This window comes from Myotis nattereri (genome assembly GCF_964212035.1).
Source record: "Myotis nattereri genome assembly, chromosome: 6".
NCBI classification, from domain to species: Eukaryota; Metazoa; Chordata; class Mammalia; order Chiroptera; family Vespertilionidae; genus Myotis; species Myotis nattereri.
In genome coordinates, this window is record NC_138081.1 from 47,613,147 (window position 1) to 47,633,933 (window position 20,787).

Consider the following 20,787-nt stretch of genomic DNA (forward strand, 5'->3'; position numbering starts at 1 on the left):
TGAGTAGGTTTCACATGACAAACCCACTCTATGGGACTTTGCTATAGTAGCTCCGCAGACTAGTACAGCATCCTATATGATGGAATTTCCCAGACTAGGCAGATGGATGTTCAGATGATGTACCCTGGAAATCTGCTAGAATCTAGCAGCTAGATAATTTAAGGTGGTCTTGGTTATAAGGAAGAAGCCCTTGACAAAGATATCTGTGAAGCGTTTGAAATTGTTTCATAAAATAAGCATAAAATAATGTTTTAAAAATAAAATTTAATATTATAGTTAACAACTATTTTTTTTATATCTCTTTAAGTTTATTTACCCAAGTGTCAAACTTTTTTTGATGAGCTCTTATTAGGGAAAATTGCCTTAGGATTTGTGCAAGTATGTTTTGTGTATGGTTTTTGTTAATCCTTACCTGAGGCTTTTTCCATTTATATTTAGAGAGTGGAAGGAAGGGAGAGAAACAATGATGTGAGAGAGACATATCAATTGGTTGCCTCCCACATATGTCCCTACTGGGCTGAGGATCCTCCAGGATTGAATCTGCAACCCAGGTACCTGCCCTTGACCAGGAATCGAACCCAAGGCCCTTTGGTGCATGGGCCGACACTCTAACCACTGAGCAACATAGGCCAGGGCTGGGTTGTTTTTTTTTTTTTTCCAGATGGGAATAAAGTATATAGTCCTTCCTGTATATAAAAAATGCAATATTATTTAGTATAAATGATTAGACAAATTAACTTGGAATGAAAATTACATTATTATGTATAGCATTCACTTTATTAAAGTGAGTTTCAAACAAATGCTGTTTGGATAAGTTTGATGGAGGTTAATCCTATTGATATATATTAGTAACTATTTATTTTAAATAATACAACAAATTAGGACCCTCTCCTTTGTCCCATGCCCTGACATTAGTGGCCATTGTTTTCTGGTTCGGAGAAAATGCTGGTATTCATTGAGTCTGAATGCAGATGTCCAGTGATGTCTTCCCATTTACTTTGCTTTTTGATGTTCTTTTTCTCTTCAGAAACCATGTGAGTGTTTCTCATCCTAATAAGTTACAGGTAGTCCCAAACTATGCATTTTCTTCAAGTGTTTATACGGGAAAAAATCAGTCTATTCTCAAGTTCCTAAGGAAGGACTTTGAACTAGGACATGTTCCATGGCGGAGATACATGAAGCAGTAATTATAAGACAGGAAACACTTAAACACTAGTTATCGCTACCACAAAACTGACAAAATGCCATGCATGCCCCTTATCCTCAAAGTATCCCGACCAGGGAAACTCATACCAAAATCAAAGCCATTGCACCATTGAAAGAGCTTTTCTCGTGAGGAGGTAAAACTTCATGATCCACAAGATGTAAATGCAAATAGGAATGTCATTATTGCCTTGTAGTGAAATAAACATGAGGCAATACACTAAAAATAGGTAGTAGGCTATAAACTGAAGCATGAATTTTGGTCAAAGTGGGGACTTGTAGGTGCATGTATGTTTCATACAAATGAACTTGAGGTGTAGTCCAAATGCACCTCGTCCAAAGAATGTAACACAAAGGAAATCATCCCTGTGAGTAAGTGTTTAGGGTCTAAAAGAGGTTGAACTACAATGTGTCCACAAGCCTGTCAGTGTATTTCCAGGAGATTCCAGTCCAGTAACAACTGTCTCCAGTTGCTATGGGTATTGTATTTATGCAGCACCTAGAATCATTCTGTGTGTACAATAGATGGCTCATAAGTGCAAATTAAACCAGGAAGTCTCTTGTCAAGGCAGTTTTGGACAAGGGTAGGTACTGGGAACTTTTTTTTTCATAACCTTTTTATCATACAGATATTTCTGTAGCACACACAAAAGAATGAAATTTACAGAATTACAGGCATCTATGAGAAAATTGACCAGTATATTAAATTGAATAAAATGTACGCTGCTGGAAAAATGATCCTGGAGTATTTATCAATGGCGTGGGTGTCGATCCTCATGCTCATGTAGCTGTTCCTCCGACTTTTCCTCTGCAGGGAGCTCCTCTCGGAGGCCAGGGTGAGCTGCACCATCATCCTGTCTGGCTTCTCGCCATTCTCTGGCGTGTAGTTGCCGAGGTCATTCACCTCCACGTCGCTATAGCCGCTATCCAGCATGACAGCGCGCGGCTGAGGTGGTCCGCAGGTGCAGGGAAGCTGCGAACACAGCAAACACGTTGGGATGTGAGCTCAGCTTCCCTCTCAGAAGCCCCTCCTAGGAGAGACTGCATAGTGGAGAGGGTGGCCTTTTTCTAGTTCCTTTTATTCCCAGTTGGGGTGGGAGGTGGGACAATAATGGTGGCGGCACAGTAAACATTCTAAAGTAGCAGGTTATTTGTTTAACTAAATTCTACAAATCAACTCTTAGGAAACTTCATGTCATACCAGAGACCAAGAAGAATGTTCATGGCCAGAGCACCGCCCTATTCTCCACCAGACCATTAACTGCTAGCAGCCGGGATACAAATGTTTACAGGTAACACTCCTGAGAGTCGGAGAGGAGTGGGAGGAGGAATTTGAAAAGCGTGGCATCGTGGCAATAGTTTGCTACCATATAGTTAGAGTTTTCTGTAAGAGATAACCACTGAGCTGCAGGCAGGAGGAAGAAAGAAAAATCAGGTGGAAGGGAAAATAACCTGGAAAATGACGTGAGGTGTTTGAGATCACGTATGAAGAGAAATTCCTTAGAATAGCATATGTGCTTCTCTGGAAGCTTCTTTTTTTTTAAAAAAAAATATATTTTATTGATGTTTTACAGAGAGGAAGGGAGAGAGATAGAGAGTTAGAAACATCGATGAGAGAGAAACATCGATCAGCTGCCTCCTGCACATCTCCTACTGGGGATGTGCCCGCAACCCAGGCACATGCCCTTGACCGGAATCGAACCTGGGACCTTTCAGTCCGCAGGCCGACGCTCTATCCACTGAGCCAAACCGGTTTCGGCTGGAAGCTTCTTTAATTACACCTCTGCGCTATTAAATAATTTGTTCCACTATGCTGAATTGGCACTTATTTTTATCACTATGAACACCACCAAAATTAAAGGGACCAACGTCTTAGTTAACTTGGCTTAGCAGCTCCTGGTATATGGTAGGTGCTAAGTTAAGTGAATGAACGAGGATGTAGCCCAGAGTGAATTGCACACTGCTTCAACATGGTAGCTTCCAACCCCATCAAGTAGGTGGAGGAAGGCGTGTCAGCCCCATTGTACAGAGGACGTCTGACCTGCCCAAGGTCCAAGGGCCAGAGCTAGACCAGGCTACATGCCTGAGCAGACACTTCAGCTCATGGGAAAGTCACCTTCTCCCGCAGCTTCCGCTCCTTCCGCTCCTGCACGGTGGTCAGGTAGTTGACGGCCGCGTACTCCAGCACCGAGAGGAACACGAACACAAAGCTGACCCAGAGGTAGATGTCCACGGCCTTGATGTAGGAGACGCGGGGCATGGAGGCGTTCACGCCCGTGATGATGGTGGACATAGTCAGCACCGTGGTGATACCTGCAAACAGAGTGAGAAACAAGCACCTGCTTGTCTTCCACCCAGCACACCAGAGGGCTTCACATCTCTGTTCTTTGTCCCTCCTGCTCCTTCGGCCTCGAATGTCTACATCCCTGCCTCTCTGTCTAACAAACACTCGTCCTTCAAGATTGAGCCTTTATGAAGCTCTCCAGTTCCTCCTCCCTCAAGATCACCCTTCCCCACTTTGTATAGCTGCTTACTCTTCATAGCACCTGCATCACCTCCTGTTGCTAAGAACCCCAGACATTTTAGCAGCAAGACATTTATTTCCATTCAATGGTTAAAAGAAAAATTACATAAATGTTACTTCTCCAAAGAAGGAAACAAGTGCTTGGGTTTATTTGACTATTGGTGTCCTTGTTGTGTGGTCTCGTCTTGTAGTTCCAGGCCTGTATCATCAACTATCAGGACACCTCTGGCAGACAACCACCCCCCGCCCCCATCCCATCCACTGGGCCGGCCTGCCTATTCAGCAATGTCCATTTTATCAAAGATGATGATGATAACCTCATTTAAAGAAGACAGGTATTTAAAAGTAGAATGTTTATGTATGTTTTTTCGCACAGTAACTGTTTAAGCAACAGAACAACTGTTAAAGGACAGGGCATCTGTCAGTGGAAATTGCTCGGGATTTCAAATTAAGCTCAGAACATTTGCTTGCAAACACTAAATCACAGGGGATTGGGGTCATCTTAAGGGCCAGCTCCAACCCAGTTTCACTAAAAGCTGGTGGGTCACCCTCTCCCTTGAAGCCCCTGAACTGTCTGAGCAATAATAGTGTGTGATTGAGTAGATGCAATATTCATTTATTTATTATTTTAAATAATTTTATTGATTTTTAGAGGGAGAAGAAGGGAGAGGGAGAGAGAGAGAAAGATATCAAGGTGAGAGACAACAATTGCTGCCTCCTGCACGTCCCCTACCAGGGATCAAGCCCACAACCCGGGCATGTGCCCTGACCAGAAATGGAACCAGCAGCCTTTTGGTGCATGGACTACACCCAACCAGCCGAACCGCACTGGCTAGGGCTAGCCAGTGCAATATTTAAAATGGGGAAGAGAGTTGGTGGCAAATTGCTATAAATGGAATGTTCATAGAATAGGGGTTCTCAGACTTGAGTACGCATAAGAATTAGTGGGAGAACTTGTTCAAAATATAGATTCCTGGTCCTCCTCTGGATTCTCATTCTGTACATATAGATGATATGCAGGATTCTTCTTTTTTAAAATGTCCCTTGGAGATTCTGTCACAAAGATTCCTTGGGCCACTTTTGAGAAAACCTATTATAGAGTGTGATTTCCTTTTGCAAGTGGGCAGAGAGAGTACCCACGGACCGAGATCACCCATCCCAAAACGAGGCTTAGACAGGACTGAAATTGGAACGTTTGCATGGGCACCGGTGGCGGGGGGGGGGGGGGGGGGAGAGGAGGGGACCTGAAAACAATTTTTCTACCTGGATTTTTAATAATGGTACTTTACCTATGAATAAAGAACTTGCACTGTGTCCAAGTTTTAACGCCAAATAGTGGTTTACTAGTAGGAGCACTTTGAAATGAAGGGTTTTATCTGGAAGGCATTATTTGTATTTTCAGATGCTTGGAATGTGCACTTGAAATATTCCTTACCTAAGGGGACTCTGGCAGGCACAGCTCTGCGGTCGATCCAGAAGGACACCCAGGACAGCATGACCATCAGGGTGGCAGGGAAATAAGTTTGGAGCAAGAAAAAGAAGATGTGGCGACGCAACGTGAAGTTAATGTACAGACGGTTGTACCAGCCTGGGGGACACAAGGAAGAAAATACAGCACACACCATAGCTATTCAGCTCCTTCATAAATCAAATTTTATTCAGGGAATCATCAATGTGTTAGACACTCCACTGGAACCTGGCCAGACCTTTACAAAGTGGAGGTGAGAAAAACCATGGAACAGAGTGATTATATGTTATCCATACCACACGGATGATTCCATCTCAAGAAATCTTTGACCCCTGTTCTATACACAAAGGGAAGTTCATTTAAGGCTCTTGTTACTCACACGATGGACAGGACCCAACAGCATCACCATCACCTAAGAGCTTAGAAGTGTAGACTCTCGATCCCCACCCCAGATCTAATGAATCAGAATTTTCTCTTAATAATACTCCCCATGTGATTCACACACACATTAAAGTTGGGGAGGCACAGATTTAAACAGCCCCGTTTGGATGGTTTTATGGAGGAAAATGTGTTTTAAGTTAGAACATCAAGCTAAACACAGCATCGCGTTTAGGAACAGAGTGAACAATCACAGGTCCAGTCACGCCTCAGCTTGGACTTTGTGGTCTTTACAAGGGAAAAATATGCATGGAGGAGTTGAGAGGAATGGGAGAACAATGAAAGGAAAAGGCAAGATAAGCTCGAGATGACAAGGACTGGAAATAAAATGGGGACTTGGCAACGTTAATTGGAAAACTTGGCATCCAATTGGCAAGTTTAATGCAATGTTTATAATTATAACAGTTCCCGAAAGTGGTTGTAGAGGTTCTGTGGACTGAATGTTTTGTGTCCCCACCCCACCCCTGAAATCCATATGTTGAAACCTAATGCCCAACGTGATGGTATGGTGAGGAGGGGCCTTTGGGAGGTGATGAGGTTACGAAGGTGGAGCCCTCATGAATGGGATTAGTGCCCTTACACAAGAGACCACAGAGAGTCTGGGAGGACACAACGAGAAGGGGGCTGTCCATGAACTAGGAGGTAGGCTCTCATCAGACACTGAATCTGCCAGCACTTTGATCTTGGACTCCCCAGGTCCCAGAACCGTGAGAAACAATTTCTGTCATTTAGAAGCCAGCCACCCAATCTGTGGTATTTGTGAGAGCAGCCCAAACAGGCTAAGACAAAAGGGAATCTCACAGTGCTAAAGGTTCAATGGATGGGGAGCCCTTGAAGAACCAAGATTCATGGGTGATATGTAAAGAAGGTAAGATGTGCTAGATTGCCATAATATGTTGGAAGTAAAAGGTTGCCCTATGTTTACATCAGAAAGACTTTAAAGGTTGCACTTCCCTCTGTAGTCAATCATGCTATGTGTTAGCAATGGAAACTGCATAAAGATCCTACCAAAATCATCCTGAAAGGTGATTCGTCAAGAAAGAGGCAAGGGCTGGAAAGAGGAGAGACCTCAGCTGTTAACTTCAGATTCCAGAAGGAAGACCACAGAGCATACCCTCAGGCAACAGGAGGTGGCAAGCCTGCCCAGAACCTTGGTTCAAAAAACAAATTGCCCACAGGGAAATGACCAGTAGCTCTTGCACCGAGGCTCACAAGAAGGCCATAAGAAGGATCTGTGCAAGCAGCACAGTAAGAGAAGATCCCTTAAGACTGGAGCCCCGCAGAGGGCCTGGCTGAAGCAGAGAGAATGTGAATGGAAAATGACAGACCTGAAATTGGACTGCTTCTTGCCTGCAGAGAACAGGGGGTTTGGTAATCGTATCACGGTGAGCTGCCTGATGCTAAACAGTCATTACTGATGTTTTCTAGGTTCTCACTTCTGATGCCTTGCTGACGTCAAAAAATCACCTCCATCCAATGCTCACCACCCCTTAACCTGATTTAGCTTTCCCTTCTTTGGTGTCTAATTCCAGTGGCACAGGCTCTACTCACTTGGCAGCCAGTTCGAACCCTTTTTTAAAATAGAGATGGCCCATCCCAGTCAGGCTAGCGCTCGCCAGCTCCTCAGCCCGCCCTGCGCCCACCTGTGCTGCTGTAGAAGGCCAGCTTGGTGGTGGTGTGGAATTCTTGGATGAGGAACTGGGAGAGTGAGATCCGCTCATCTGTCTTTAATGAGTCATTGCCTTTTTTCCAGTACAGCATCAGGTCATCTTCTGTATAAGCATCTGAAAAGATGGGAGAGAGCATGAGGCATGTGGCGGTGGGGAGACGCGCCTGTCTGTGCAGCTCTGTGGCATAGAGCTCCTAATTCCTGCAGAAGGGTTCACTCCGCAATTCAGCCTGCCATCTATTCAATTAAACCAAACGAAATCGCTGTTTCTGTAGATCACAAGTGGTTAAATAATGGCAGAATTGCATATGGTTTTCAGCCTTCAAAACCAGGGCAATTTAGCCCTTTCTTCTTTCCAAGTGTAGGGGTGCATCATTGGTGGCAAATGCTTTGACCACTCTCCGTGATAAGGAAAAGACCCAGAAAGAGACGGGAGCAGAACACATCCCTGTTCTGTAGGCCTCCCACTGCTCCTGTCAGAACTACTTAGGAGCTGCATGCTAACGTATGGCACAAGGCAACTCACAGCTTTCAATTTCAAGCGAGCAGGTTTGTGTGTCCAGGGGAAATCGGCTGAAGTCCATATTGCACATGGCGGTCACTGTAACCCTGAAAACAAGAAGAAACGTCCGGGTTCTCAGAGGATGCAAACTACAAGTGCACAATCCAAAAACAAGCAGAAACGGCCTCCTTCTTCTAATTCCTAAGCAGTGCATCAGGACTTAGACGGAGCAGTTTATGAGTGGTACCCTCCTTAGCATACTCTTAAGTATTTAAGTTTAACCCCGGTGTCGGTGCGAGGCAAACAGAATGCCTCTGCTAACTCCTATCACGTTCATGCATTTTAAAGAAGCAATGGTCTCAGTCAGTATAACTGTGATATAAAAGAAACCATAAGACCGTACATATGCAGGCATACCTCATTTTATTGTACTTCACTTTATTGTGATTCACAGATGTGTCTTTTTACAAACTGAAGGCAAGCCCCCCCAGCAGCAAAAAGATTATGGCTTGCTTTATTGCAGTGGTCTAGAATTGAACCTGCAATATCTCCGAGGTATGCCTGTGTTGTTCCTCTGGTTTGAGATAAATTCAAAGTTCTTCTGTTCTTTTATTGATCATATTGATATCAATATGTTGATATTCAATATGTTGATATTGATTATATTGACATTATATTTGTGTACTATGTTTCAGAAGTAATATTAATGAACCCTTAATGCCAGTTGCCAAATGCAGCACTTTTTTTTACAGTGTTCATATTTTTATATTGATAATAATGTCTACTAATGAATATAGATGTTTTTAGTGCATAAGCCCATGGAGACTATATAATGGAAAAACACGGCATGTCTTCCCACCGCCACTAAGAGGTCTTAGTGTACCAACATGCAAGCATCGAATGGTTTTGTTCTATAATTACACAGGAAAACAGGCTTCTGAATCAAAGAATAAACAAGTAGATCATCAGTCATAGAAGAAAGCTCTCCCATCTTATGGCAGGACATGACTAATATGGCTGGTATTCAACATACTATTTTTTCTTCAATAACAGAAAATTGGCTACGTAGAAGTAGAAAAACAGACATGGATTAGATTACACCACACACTGTGCTTGTTCAGTTTGTGGGTTACAAGCGGAGAAGCATCAAGTCAGGATGCACCCACCCACATTCCGGTCCACAAACACTTAACTCTTCCCAACAACTCCCTGGCACCCAAAATGCTCTTAATAGAAATGTATTCTGTTAATTAGTCAATGAAAAGATGAAGTTGGAAGATGGTATATTAGAACATACTTTAGAAGTTAACCTTTTGCTGACAGAGTTGACAATATCCAGCTACTCTATGTTTTTCCCCAAATAAATCTCAAAATGGTAGTGTTTAGAAACTTAGGGCTTTTTTTCCCCCCTTTTAAATCAAACAAACTCATGATTTTATTTGCAATAAAAACATCAAATCATCTGTTTTTAGGTACAAGGAGGCTCATTGACAACTTTGAGCACAGGTCTTCCCTGCTCTTGTGCCCTCTGTTCTGCCTCATGCTGTCACATCCAATGATGTGTTGAATCAGACATCTACCGGCTCATGAGAGCCAATAGCTGCATTTTCAGGAGGTTTGCAAGCTGGTTGTTAAACATAGCCATTATTAAAAATAAATTATATAAATTTAAAATTAAATAAGTTAAGTGCTAAAAATAAACGTAATAAATATTCAAAACTCATCACTTCTGAATTATTTTCTATTATCTATACTCCTGAAGTTACCTACATCTACTATACTGTATTTATATGATGGAAATACTATCTAAAGATGAGCTACCACCCATTTCTTCCCAACACTGCATTCAGTGACATCAGATAGCTTGAAATCAGCCAGGATGGGCATATCCACACTACAGAAACTGGCAAATTCTGCAAATCAGGGCTTAATTTATTGCTTTGCTGACTGTTTAGACTTAAGAAAGTGTCTAAAGAAAGCAGATTAAACCTAACATGTATTATGGCTGTCACCATTACATGCAAAAAAAGGGGGCTTAAGGGAACCGCAGAGCTGCAGGAGGGGAGTCATTGAAAAGAATGCATTATTTATTTCTCTAACTCCCACTAGAAAAATAAAACTTTTATTAGAGTAAAGGTTTTCCATTGAAATGTAACAGACAGGGTGGAACATAAGTCATAGCTATCAGCTTGAGGAATCTCCCCAAGTGTATTTTCAAGAGTAAGTAATTCTTGACTCGCGTGTAAGAGTTCATTTTTCTTGATGTTGAAAAGTTGACAGCTCCTGAAGAGTTAAAGGCCAGCTATTCAAGGCCAAAAAGCAAAGCACCTGTTGTAGAACCAATGACTTTCTTGGTTAAGGCAAACTGCTTGCCTTTCTTCCCAAGCTGGAGGCCTAAAAAACGCACCAACCCCGCAAGTAAAAGGGCCCCGAGGGCGGCGGGGCCGGGCCTCACCTGAGGCTGTAGAGCACTTTCCCGTCCGGCTGGACCCGCAGCATGACGTTGTCCGTGGTGGTGTCGTGGATGAAGGAGCGCTTGGAGTGCACAAAGAACATGTCGGGGACCCAGATCTTCTTCACCAGCCGCCCGTCAAACGTCATGCTGAGGTTGTTGGTGCTGGGGAAGGACAGCCTCTCGTCCTTCCAGTAGTGCCTCAGGTAGAGGGTCATGGTGAAGTCCTGGGGCAGAGGGCAGAGAGGGGCACCCCACACACTGAGCCCACTGGTTGTCAGCAAGGCATTCTCTGCCCCTGTGGGGCCGTCACCTGGCTGGGAGTGAAACTGAGCTGCCAGCACTGCACCCCGCTGGCTGCCGCTGCCAGAGGCTCCCGGGCACACACAGGGGAGCAGGAGGCTCAATGCTCTGGAAACAGCTCTCAACCGGGGAGTGGGGTTGGGGGCCGAGGGGGATGGGTGAGTGCCCAGCGCCTGGACACTCAGTTGGGACAACCCTGACGTGTGCTCTGTGCTGACTCCCAGAGCACCCCAAAGGGACGGCGTTTGACTCCCCAGTAGTAAGCGATTTGATGGCACTGCCCTTCTCGCTCCATTCCCTTCCCCGCCTCACCTTCCCACTCTCTCCTCATGTTTCCTGGCATCACCTCCCAAATAAAGGCTTTGTGCTAAAATGCTGTCGCAGGTCTGCTTCTTGGGGGACCAAACTAAGACAAGGCCCCCCAAAGTTCTGTAAGTCAAGAAGTTCTAGACTGTTCCATTTTTTAAATCTAAACCCAAAGATGACAAAAAGGGACACTCTGCTTCTGCATTTCCACAGCCAGACAGAATCCGCAGCAGTGGGCGGTGCCTGGCCACTTGGCAGCAGCAGCCTTGGGCCCTGCTGTGTATGTTCGAGAGCCTTTGCCCAGAGAACACTTCCTGATGCCAGGACAGGAGCCGGGCCCTGGAGGACGAAGATCAACCCTGTCATCTGGCTCTGCTTCATACCACTTGGGTGGCTTTTGGTAAGTGTCTTACTCTCCCTGAGCCACCTGTACCATGAGTGTAGGAATGCCTGCCGCCGGGGCAGAGCTCTGGCCAGCACCGGCCCTGTGTGGATTCCCTTGGCCGGAAAGAGAAGCACTTACCATATCGACTTCTGAGATGCTGTCCAAGCTTTCCACCTGCACGTCCACGCCAACAGGAATGGCCGGACCTGCGGACAGGGAATGGCAAGAGCATTTAGTCTTTTAACTTAAACTTTTACTATGAAAGATTTAGGCATAAGGAGCATTCCCCCCTGGAACCTCAGTGTATGTCAGATTTCAAGGTCTGGTGTTCCCACATGCCACGCTGAAGTCCAACCAGAGATCAAAGAATGGAATCATGGGCTGGCTCCCTGGAATATTCCAGCAAAAGTCTAAAAATACATATTGGTCTTATCATCCAGGTGATTTTGAAACAAGGACGTTAATATACCACATCCCTGGTTGGTTACACATGCTCCTGTAAAGCTACAATGAAGACCGAGAGCAAAGCTGATCAGAACCAGGTCTGGCCTGAGGAGTTACCCCTTAGCAGGAGGCCATCCACTTTATTTTTTATATCTTCCTCCTGATTCTTTACCCTTTTTCATCGTGGAAGCCAACGCCTCTGTCAGGCCATGGGAAAGGCACTGCTTGGTAAATAGGCACCCAGAACCAAAGTCATACTCAGATGATTTGTCAAGCTCACAGATCTGCTTCTTAGCCCCGTGATGGAGTAGCTTGGGGGTGGTGGGGGGAATGATACACCAGGTGTCCTTGAACCATTAGATTTTTTTTTTTTTTTTTGCATTTCTAGGTCATGAAAACTTAATATTCAAAAGGGTGAAAAAAGAAAATGTTCTAAAGGGAGTGGGTTGCTGCCCCTTTTCCTCCCTGTTTCCAGGCACGTGGGGCAGGCACAGAGCACACTTGGATCATCGTGTGAAAAGGTGGTTTGAATCCAACAGCAGCAGATTATGGACTGAATAGCGACTCCCTTCTAGAACTTGTTTATTCTTTGGGTGAAAGTACTGGAAAACATAAAAGGCATGAGAATGATTTCTAAAATAAGTATTTTTTTCTAGGAAAAACACCCCGTAAGGATGAAATCCTATTTGACACTAAAGGGGCTGAAATCCGGCAGCTGCAGGCTAAGCTTCAAAGGGCTTTGGCATCCCTCTACACTAAGTGATTATTTTTCTCAAGCTATTTTCATTTAAGTAAACCCAGCAGTCCACCCTCTGCCCTCAGATATGTACCCAGGGTTCTGTCTGCCAGCTCCCAGATGAGAACAAATTTAGCTCAAGGTTGTTATTCAGAGCATTTCCAGAGGCAGCTTTGGGCTGCAGCTGTCCTGTCTCCCCATGCCCTTCCCACAGCCAGCTGCTGGCTACTCCAACCCTGAGCCACCCTTGCCAGGAGCAGTGGCCTGAGGACAGCTCGGCCTGGCCACAGACCAGCAGGCACCTCCTGAGAGTGTGTTCAGCAGAGCCTGGGTGGGGCCGGGCAGGGCCAGACAGGACAGATGCTAAGAAGATGCTGGGGGCTCAGTGCCTTGTCCACCAAGCACAGCCGAGGCAGACCTGATAAAGGGAGAACAGAGCTGGGTGGTCCCTTGGCTTGACTTTTGCCCATAGACAGTCTGATGGACCCAAAGAAGGAAGACGATTTCCAAGAGCGCACGTCTCATACCTCCGAAGCCGGGCCTCATGCTGAAGTCATGGTCATCGATCCGCAGTAGCTGCTCTGACTTTGTCAGTGGCGATTTGGTGATGTCAGGGCTTCGTTTCAGAACTGGGCTGCCAAGGGGAAAACAGGTTGATCACATATTCTAATTAAGCCGGATAAAAAACCATTTGCATTCAGACTTGATCTTGACAGGTTTGATGGGATGTGTTAATTCTTCTTTTAAGCTATTGGGTGTCCTCTCTTCCTTGCACCAGCTTCCTGGATAAATGAACTGAAAGTCCAAGATAGTGATTTAGAAACATGACTGAGGGGCTTTAAAACACCAACGTCCAGGACCCTCCTCAGAGTTTCTGGGTGGCCTGGGAATGGGGCCTGATAGCTAACCTGGCTAAATAATTTATCCAAGAGCATGCAACGAGTAGGTGGCAGACAGATTTTGAATACAACTGAATTTCAACGTTTATGTTAAATCATCAAGTCCTCACACAAGTGTAAAGGGGTAGAAGTTTTATTCCCCTTTTATAGTAATAAAATTGAGGTTCCACATGTTAAATCAATTGTCCAACATTCCCCTGTTTTGTGCATGTGTTCACCTTGCTTCCCATGTTATTTGTATAAATCATGAAAAGAAGCCTGGATACAAATGACCACCAACTTGTGAGCTTAGAATCTGGGTGAAATTAAGTGAGCCCTTGAAAAGTTTAGGTTACGTAACATGAAAACTTAACCTGGTTGGTGGAGGGTCCTCAAGTTGGGTCCATCATTCTGGAAAGCAGTTCTGCCAAATAAGTCTGGAGATTTCAATGTTCTCAGGCCATTTGACCTTTTACTTCCAGGAGGCCATCCTAATTCAATAATTGTGTATGTAGACAGACATTCTTTTGTACAAAGATATTCTTACAATAACAAAGGAAGCAACTAAATGTCTATAAAATAGAGGAAACTGCTTGAACGGTGGTATGTTGTGTCTTATTATGCATATTATGGGTTATATGCAGCCATTCAAATGGACTTTAAATAAGTAAACATGTTGACAAAGTCATATTAAATACAATAAGGTTACAAAACTATGTGCACAGAACAATCCCACACTAGTCAATATACAATATATACTTAGGTAAGAAAACACTGGGAGGAAAATGTACAAAAATATTAAGGTTATTTCTGGGTTTGGGGATTATGGATGATTTCTGTGTGTTTTTAAAACTCTTTTCTCATTTAACAAAATTTAAATAATTGTCATGTATGTCTTTTATAATTTTAAAAAAAATGAAACTTCTCGTAAGTAATTTTTTTTTTTTTTAAAGAAAATCTGTTTTGCTCTCCAGGACTTCGCTTTAATATTGGTGTTTACCAATAAGCCGCCACTCTAACCCCAGCTTAGGAGAGAGGCGGAGAAGTTTTTGATGACAACAATAGGGTTTGTTGTTGATGTTGCTTTTAATCCTCATGAGCACAGTTGATTCAAATAATCTCTGTGGCTGCAACAGCTCCACACATTCCACTGTTTGCTCAAACAGCTTCTGACTCTGACAGAAACAGGGCTTATGGCTTGTGCACAGCCATCTCTCTCCGTGCCCAGGACTCGCCATGACCCCTGGCTGGTTCAGCTCCCGGCTTTGTGATGTGGCTAAAGCAGCCTGTAACCGGTGCTGTGAGCCACAGCCGGCTGTTCAGGAGCCATGTGTGCAGCACTCTCTCAAACCTTGGATCCGGGCACTGAGGAGCCAGACACCCAGCCCCCCGCCAGCCCCAAACTCCAGAAAGCTGGACTTCCTTTATTTAATTTCTTTTCCAACCTCTATTCATATCTACATCCAGAGATAAAGACAGCTGAAGCTCAGTTTGGACCAAAGCCCGGGAAGGAACCAAGAGTCAAGCATGTCCTCACTGCCTCTATTTCCTCTTCAGTGAAGAGAGCGCTGGGTGAGGTTTTCTCCAAAAGTCCTGACTGATCGATGGGTGTTGGGCGCGCACGTGTGCAGATAGGCACCTATATACCAGCGCTGTCATCAGAGCTGCCCAAGTGACTCTGGGTGAGGAAGCAGCAGCCTGGTCTGTCTAAGCTCCCTCCTCTCGGGCTGGTACGGCCAGGGTGGCACGTACCATGCTGGCAACGAGAAGCCAGCCGGTCTGCAGGCACTCCATCCCTCACCCTCCCCGTTTACCAGGAGAGGACAAGCTAACGATCCTTAGCCATTATTGTTCAAAGCAACCTGCTTTGTTTCCTTTTAAATGATTTTTAAACGGACCCACAAATCCAGCAGAAATAATTAGAACTAATAGGATCATTCTCACTAATTTGAGGTCCCAGTGGTTGAGAATTTGTAGCTTTGTTCCAACTTAGAATGCAGATATCAAATAATTTGCCTTAATTTTTTTTTATAAATGTGCCTATACTGTATTCGTTTTTCCAGAATTTATCTCTCACCTGGGACAATTCATAAGAGATTTAAGAATACGCAATGATAGCGATGTATCTGATCTGGCATCATTTAAAAATAAAACATAATTCTCACTTCCTAAGAGGAGGGAAGCAGGAGAACAAAGGGCAAAGGAAGGAAAAGGTATCATAGCACCATAGGCTGGGAAAGGTTCCAGGACAGCATCGTAAGCCTTTTCCCTTCGCCCTCCACCCCGAAATGTCCACTCACCTGCCTTTCTTAGGCATCTCCTGGCCTTCTCCTGCTCGCCAGCGCACTCTGCTTTCAGTGGCACAAACCCATCCCCACCACAAAAGGAAGACGCCAGCTTTCATATTCTGGACAGCCAGATCCAAGGAGTTCTCTCAAGAAACAGCAAAAAGGGAAAGACTGTTATTTTTCTCTCTTAAGACATTATTGGTCTGTTCATTATTAGAAGGATATTTGCTCATGCAAAAAAAACAAAACACAACAAACATACTAACCCACAGCATGTAATCTGGAGAGCAGTGTGAAAGCAACTTCCACTAAACCTATAAATCCTCCTACGTCAGATGTCAGGGATTTTCTGAACTGAAGTAGAAGTCCTGTTTCCCAGTGGAACAATTATTTTGACTGGTCTAAATTACTTCACCGTCAGATGTGGTAAATATGTTTGTAAACATCTATATTTTCTGGTCCAATGAAGAAGCAAATAAAAATGAACCAAAGCCATTTCCAAACTGAGAAATGTCAGAGGTGCAGAACTGCTCCTATGCCACATGAATGTGCTCCTTTCTGCATCTATTTTAAGCTTCCAGCAATTATCATTTGCTTTAGCTGGATTTGGGCAGCTCCCTGCCCCCACTCTTTCTGCGGTTGAATCTGTGGAACCAGGGCTGGTACTGGGCACAATCAAACCATGAGTGCTTATTCAATCATCTGGTGATTCTCTGAACAATCCCTCAAATATTTGGGCAAAAATCCTTGGGAATTGGGCACCTTGGTCTCCTTCCTGTGAGGCAACCCTTATGTCTTGTTTTATAAGCTCTTTCCACCACACTAGGTTTTTTAAATGTCTTTTTTGTTTATTTAAATGAATTAGAGGTTATAAATATGAATGAGTAATGAAGAGTCGGTATGAAAAAACCACATATATATAATCCTCCACCCTCAAAAAAGAGAATGAAGAAAGGCAACACTAAGGATTTCTACTTTTAAAAAATACCACGGCTTGCTATTTTAGATTACTTGAATTTATCCCTCTCTCAGGCTGGAAATGAGCGTACTTACGAAATACAAGGTACTTTCAGCAGGGTCATGGACATCTTAGATGGCTTTGAACTTTTCTTTTTGCAGGGCTTTGGACATTTTTGACTTGCTGTACTGCACTCTCTTTTGGAGATAATCCCTCTAAATTATAGATCCATCTAGGAGTAGGAATAAATAAATATTTATAAAGTGCGGTGTCAATGAAACACTAATATCACAGAAGTAATATGCAACAGTGTCCTCAATAAACGACCCATGGAAAACTGAAGGGAGTCCATCAATGCATACAGGTACGGTAGCTGCAAAATACAGAGGCTTGACTCAAGCTGGCTCAACCAAAAATGTGTTACCTCACAAACCAAGAAGTCCAGGCCACGGGGTTTTTTTTTTTGACTTAGTGATGTCATCAACAAGCCATCCTTTCACGAGTCCTTTTTCCTCTGGCCATCTTATTCGCACCTGCAATATGGCTGCCAGAGCAATGAGTCTCCTTGTTCGTATCCAGTGTGAAAGCCAGAGGGCAAACCTCTTCCCAGAACGTGAAGGATAAGCCCTTCCCTTCAGTCTGACTGGGCCGAGGAAGGTCATCAAGTCCACCCCTGGACCAGTAAACTTTATCAGAGAAACATGTGCTTGGATAGGCTTAGACAAGCGATTTTCAACCAGTGCCACAAGTTTTGTTTCTTGTTTTTAATTTATTGTCTAAAGTTTTACATATGTCTCATTTTCCCCTGCTTGACCTCCCCGACCCCCCACCCATTCCCACCCTGGGCAAGCCCCCACCGCCCCAGTGTCTGTGTCCATTGGTTATGCTAATATGCATGCATGCAAGTCCTTTGGTTGCTCTCTAAACGCCCTCCTCCCCAACTCCCCTGCCATTTGTCTCTGGATCTATTCTTGTTCATCAAATTATGTTGATCATTATATCCGACATATGAGTGAGATAATGTGATATTTATCTTTCTCCCACTGGCTTATTTAGCTTAGCATAATGCTTTCCAGTTCCATCCATGCTGTTGCAAATGGTAAAAGTTCCTTCTTTTTTATAGCGGCATAGTATTCCATTGTGTAGATGTAGCAGTGCCACAAGTTTTTTAAAACGTGCAATCCCTGACTAGTCAGGGGCACTGGTCCCTTTTTTCTTAGATTGTCAAATTAAAAATGACAACAGCTGCCTGGCCAGCATGGCTCAGTGGTTGAGCATCGACCTATGAACCAGGAGGTCATGGTTCTATTCCCTGTCAGGGCTCATGCCCGGGTTGTGGCCCGATCCCCAGCATGGGGTGTTCAGGAGGCAGCCAATCAGTGATTCCCTCTCACCATTGATGTTTCTCTCTCTCTCCCCCTTTCTCTCTGAAATCAATAAAAATATATTTAAAGTATCAGGAAAAAACATTTTTTAAAAAAATGACAACAGCCAACACAACAATAGCTGTCTGCTCTAAATGAATCAAACTTATACCTTTCCTTTTTGTCAGATGGGCAAAAAAATTTTTTTGGTGTGCTGAATCATTTTAGTTATTAGTTTATGTGTGGCAATGAGATGAGAAAGGTTGAAAGTCGCTGGCTTAGACGAATCAAGATCCCCCTCTGGACCAGGGACGGGGCAGGTGCTTGAACAAATCCGTGGTTCGAATTCAGGAGAGAGGCAAGCAGAGCGAATGCGGGCTCAGCCGCCAGGGGTGCCCGCCATGGCTGTGAATCATTTGGAGACTGAGCTCATGACATGCCGCTGCCGCTCCCAAAGGCCCAGTGTCTCCTGTGAGCAATGAAATGCACGCCCATGTGACCGTGCTTGGGAGTGCCCCTGAATTCATAATGGTCTTTAGCCATGTATTTTCTCCACCCAGACATTGAATTATGATGACACTATCTGACTAGAAAGAAGGAAGGAAGCCTTCATGTTGTAAGCCTTCAAATTAAATTGCAGTTTCTGTGGGAGAGTCAGTGCAGCCCTGTCTCCCTCTGCTGGAATTATAGGAAATTTATTTAAGGCAACTTTTTGTTCATTTCCAAGTCTGTTTGTTTTTAATGGAAACACGGAGGTCTCCAGGTTCAAATATAATTCCACAAGGAGTCCCTGGGTTTCTTGTTGATGGAGTGTGATCTCCTTGTCACAGTCCAGGGGAATGGTTGTGGCAGATATTGTGGGGAGAAGAGGACATGCTAAGAGACCGCCTGGGCCTGCAGCCACAGTGGCTGTGTGGAGCCCTTCACCGGGTCTGCTAGGAAGGAAGAGGGGGCGCCTCAGCAGCATTACGTGGTCTGAGGGCCGAGTACAAGATACAGGATTTCTTTTGTTGCCTCCAAACAACCCAACCGCTACTGAATAACTGCAGTAGTTTGCAATGGAACGGTCCTTTGGAATTTACAAAACATTTTCACATCCTCAATTCCATTTGACCCCAGATCCAGCCTCAGCAGTAGGCACAGCAGGTCCCCTTCACTTCATTGGTGAGGAACCTGAGGCAAGTGGACACTGACTTATTTTCCCCAGGACATGTTAATAAATAGAAAATTTCCTGCTTTTGATCCCAGGACCTGCGCTTTCTCCTTCCTGAAGTGACTGGTCCTGTAACATCATTTCATTTGTCACCCAGTTTCTTTACTTACCATGTTGCCCAAGGCATTTTGATGACAAGTCAGATCTTTTAGTTAATTAGTTCCAGGTTATTCCCTGCTAATTAGAGGGACTGATTCATCTGAATGAAGTAGAGGTTTTCTGGAGATGGTAAGAATAAATTTTTTTTTTAATGAGAAGCCGCAATTGGAAATGTTCAACTCTTAAAAGAAAAGAAAGAATGTAAATACATTTTAAAAAACTCTTTCATATATATATGATTTCAGAGAGGAAGGGAGAGGGATAGTGAGACATCAATGATAAGGGAGGATTATTGATCAGCTGCCTCCTGCCCGCCCCCTACTAGGGATTGTGCCTACAACCTGGGCCTGTGCCCTGACTGGGAATCAAACCCTGACCTCCTGGTTCATAGGTCGACACTCAACCGCTGAGCCACACTGCCTGGGCTGTAATTAAATTTTATAACAAAATACACAACACACTTAAATTGAACTCGTGGGCAAATGTACAGCAGAAAAGAAGGACCATTTAATGTCTGACTTTTTGTTACTGTTGTTTTATTGATTTTGACTTTATAGAGAAGGGAGGGGAGAGAGAGAGCAAAACATTGAATTGAGAGAGAAACATCAATTAGTTGCCTTCCGTATGTGTCCTGCAACCTAGGTATGTGTCCTGACCAGGATTCGAAGCCGCAACCCTTTTAGTGTATGGGGCAATGCTCCAACCAACTGAGCCACCCCGGCTGGGCCTGACTAACTTTTTTCAGCATGTGACTATCTTGACTCACAGATTAACTTTCGTTGCATATAATTCCTTAAAATAAGTTAACATCAACCTCACTCTCTCTTTGAATCTGTTGAAAAAGTAAAAACAAAATAGCAAGCCTTGGAGTGTATTCTTGTCTCCATTTTTTCAAATGACTTGGTTTTTTGCTTTGGGTGGGGGGGAACACACTGGAGATCTTTAAAGGTCAGTGAAATGAATAGTTGTAGATTTGAGTTCGCCTTCTGCCTTCTGAGGGTTGGTGTTAGACTTTCCCTAGAGGCTTCTGAAATCACCCTGAACAGTGCTCCTCACTCTGCCATGCCACCAGGAGAACGTCCAGCACAGCTCAGATGTGAACATGAGTCACAGGCTTGGAGGGATTGCAGTCCTTGATCACGGGAGGCCCAAGCTTGCCTTAGGGATCTCCTAGAACCGTGACTATTCCAGCTGGGAGAGGTATTAGACCAGGCTAATCTACCACATTTACCAATAGTAAACAGGTCCAGATGGGTTCTTTGGTTTTGGCTGCTTTCTCCAAGAGGCCATGAAGTCATAGGAGGTGTGTGTTTTCATTGGTTCTTTTTGGATATATCTGGTAATTTCCTGTCTGTTCAGTGCCAGAGATAGAGCCATCCCATCGCTGGTGATGTGGCCTGTAGGCCCATGACTCCTGCTTCTAATTGTAGGGTAGACGATGCTAGGGAGCAACGCAGGTGGCTTTCTCGGTTGGTTCTTGAATTGAAAAGTCAGTAGTTTCAGGAGTTGCTGAGCTAAGCTTCACCTAACTTGAGAATTTCCATAGCTTATGCCCCG

At 44.2% G+C, this 20,787-nt stretch overlaps 1 protein-coding gene and 1 long non-coding RNA gene across 2 annotated transcripts; one reads left to right on the forward strand and one right to left on the reverse strand.

The window, feature by feature from the left end:
• The first annotated feature begins 524 nt into the window (after positions 1–524).
• On the forward strand, positions 525–3,858 carry LOC308521106. The gene is made up of 3 exons (XR_013996137.1): positions 525–2,203; positions 2,388–2,495; positions 3,332–3,858. It is a non-coding gene; the product is annotated as an uncharacterized lncRNA (long non-coding RNA).
• Positions 1,792–15,721, reverse strand: GABRR1 (gamma-aminobutyric acid type A receptor subunit rho1). Its single transcript, XM_081093944.1, has 9 exons — positions 15,609–15,721; positions 12,958–13,064; positions 11,389–11,456; positions 10,260–10,483; positions 7,829–7,911; positions 7,277–7,417; positions 5,163–5,315; positions 3,320–3,516; positions 1,792–2,176 (listed from the first exon to the last, which is right to left on the reverse strand). Exons 1-9 carry the CDS (start codon positions 15,710–15,712, stop codon positions 1,883–1,885), a joined length of 1,371 nt encoding a protein of 456 aa, XP_080950070.1. The 5' UTR covers positions 15,713–15,721; the 3' UTR covers positions 1,792–1,882.
• Between the last annotated feature and the right edge of the window lie 5,066 nt (positions 15,722–20,787).

Coding starts and splice junctions, on each gene's coding strand:
- GABRR1 (XM_081093944.1), bottom strand. CDS start 15,712: ATGAAAGCTGGCGTCTTCCTTTTGTGGTGGGGATGGGTTTGTGCCACT. Junction 10,484..11,388: donor GCATCTCAGAAGTCGATATG/GTAAGTGCTTCT, acceptor CCTCTGCCCCAG/GACTTCACCATGACCCTCTA. Junction 3,517..5,162: donor GCCTGCCAGAGTCCCCTTAG/GTAAGGAATATT, acceptor CTCTGTTTGCAG/GTATCACCACGGTGCTGACT.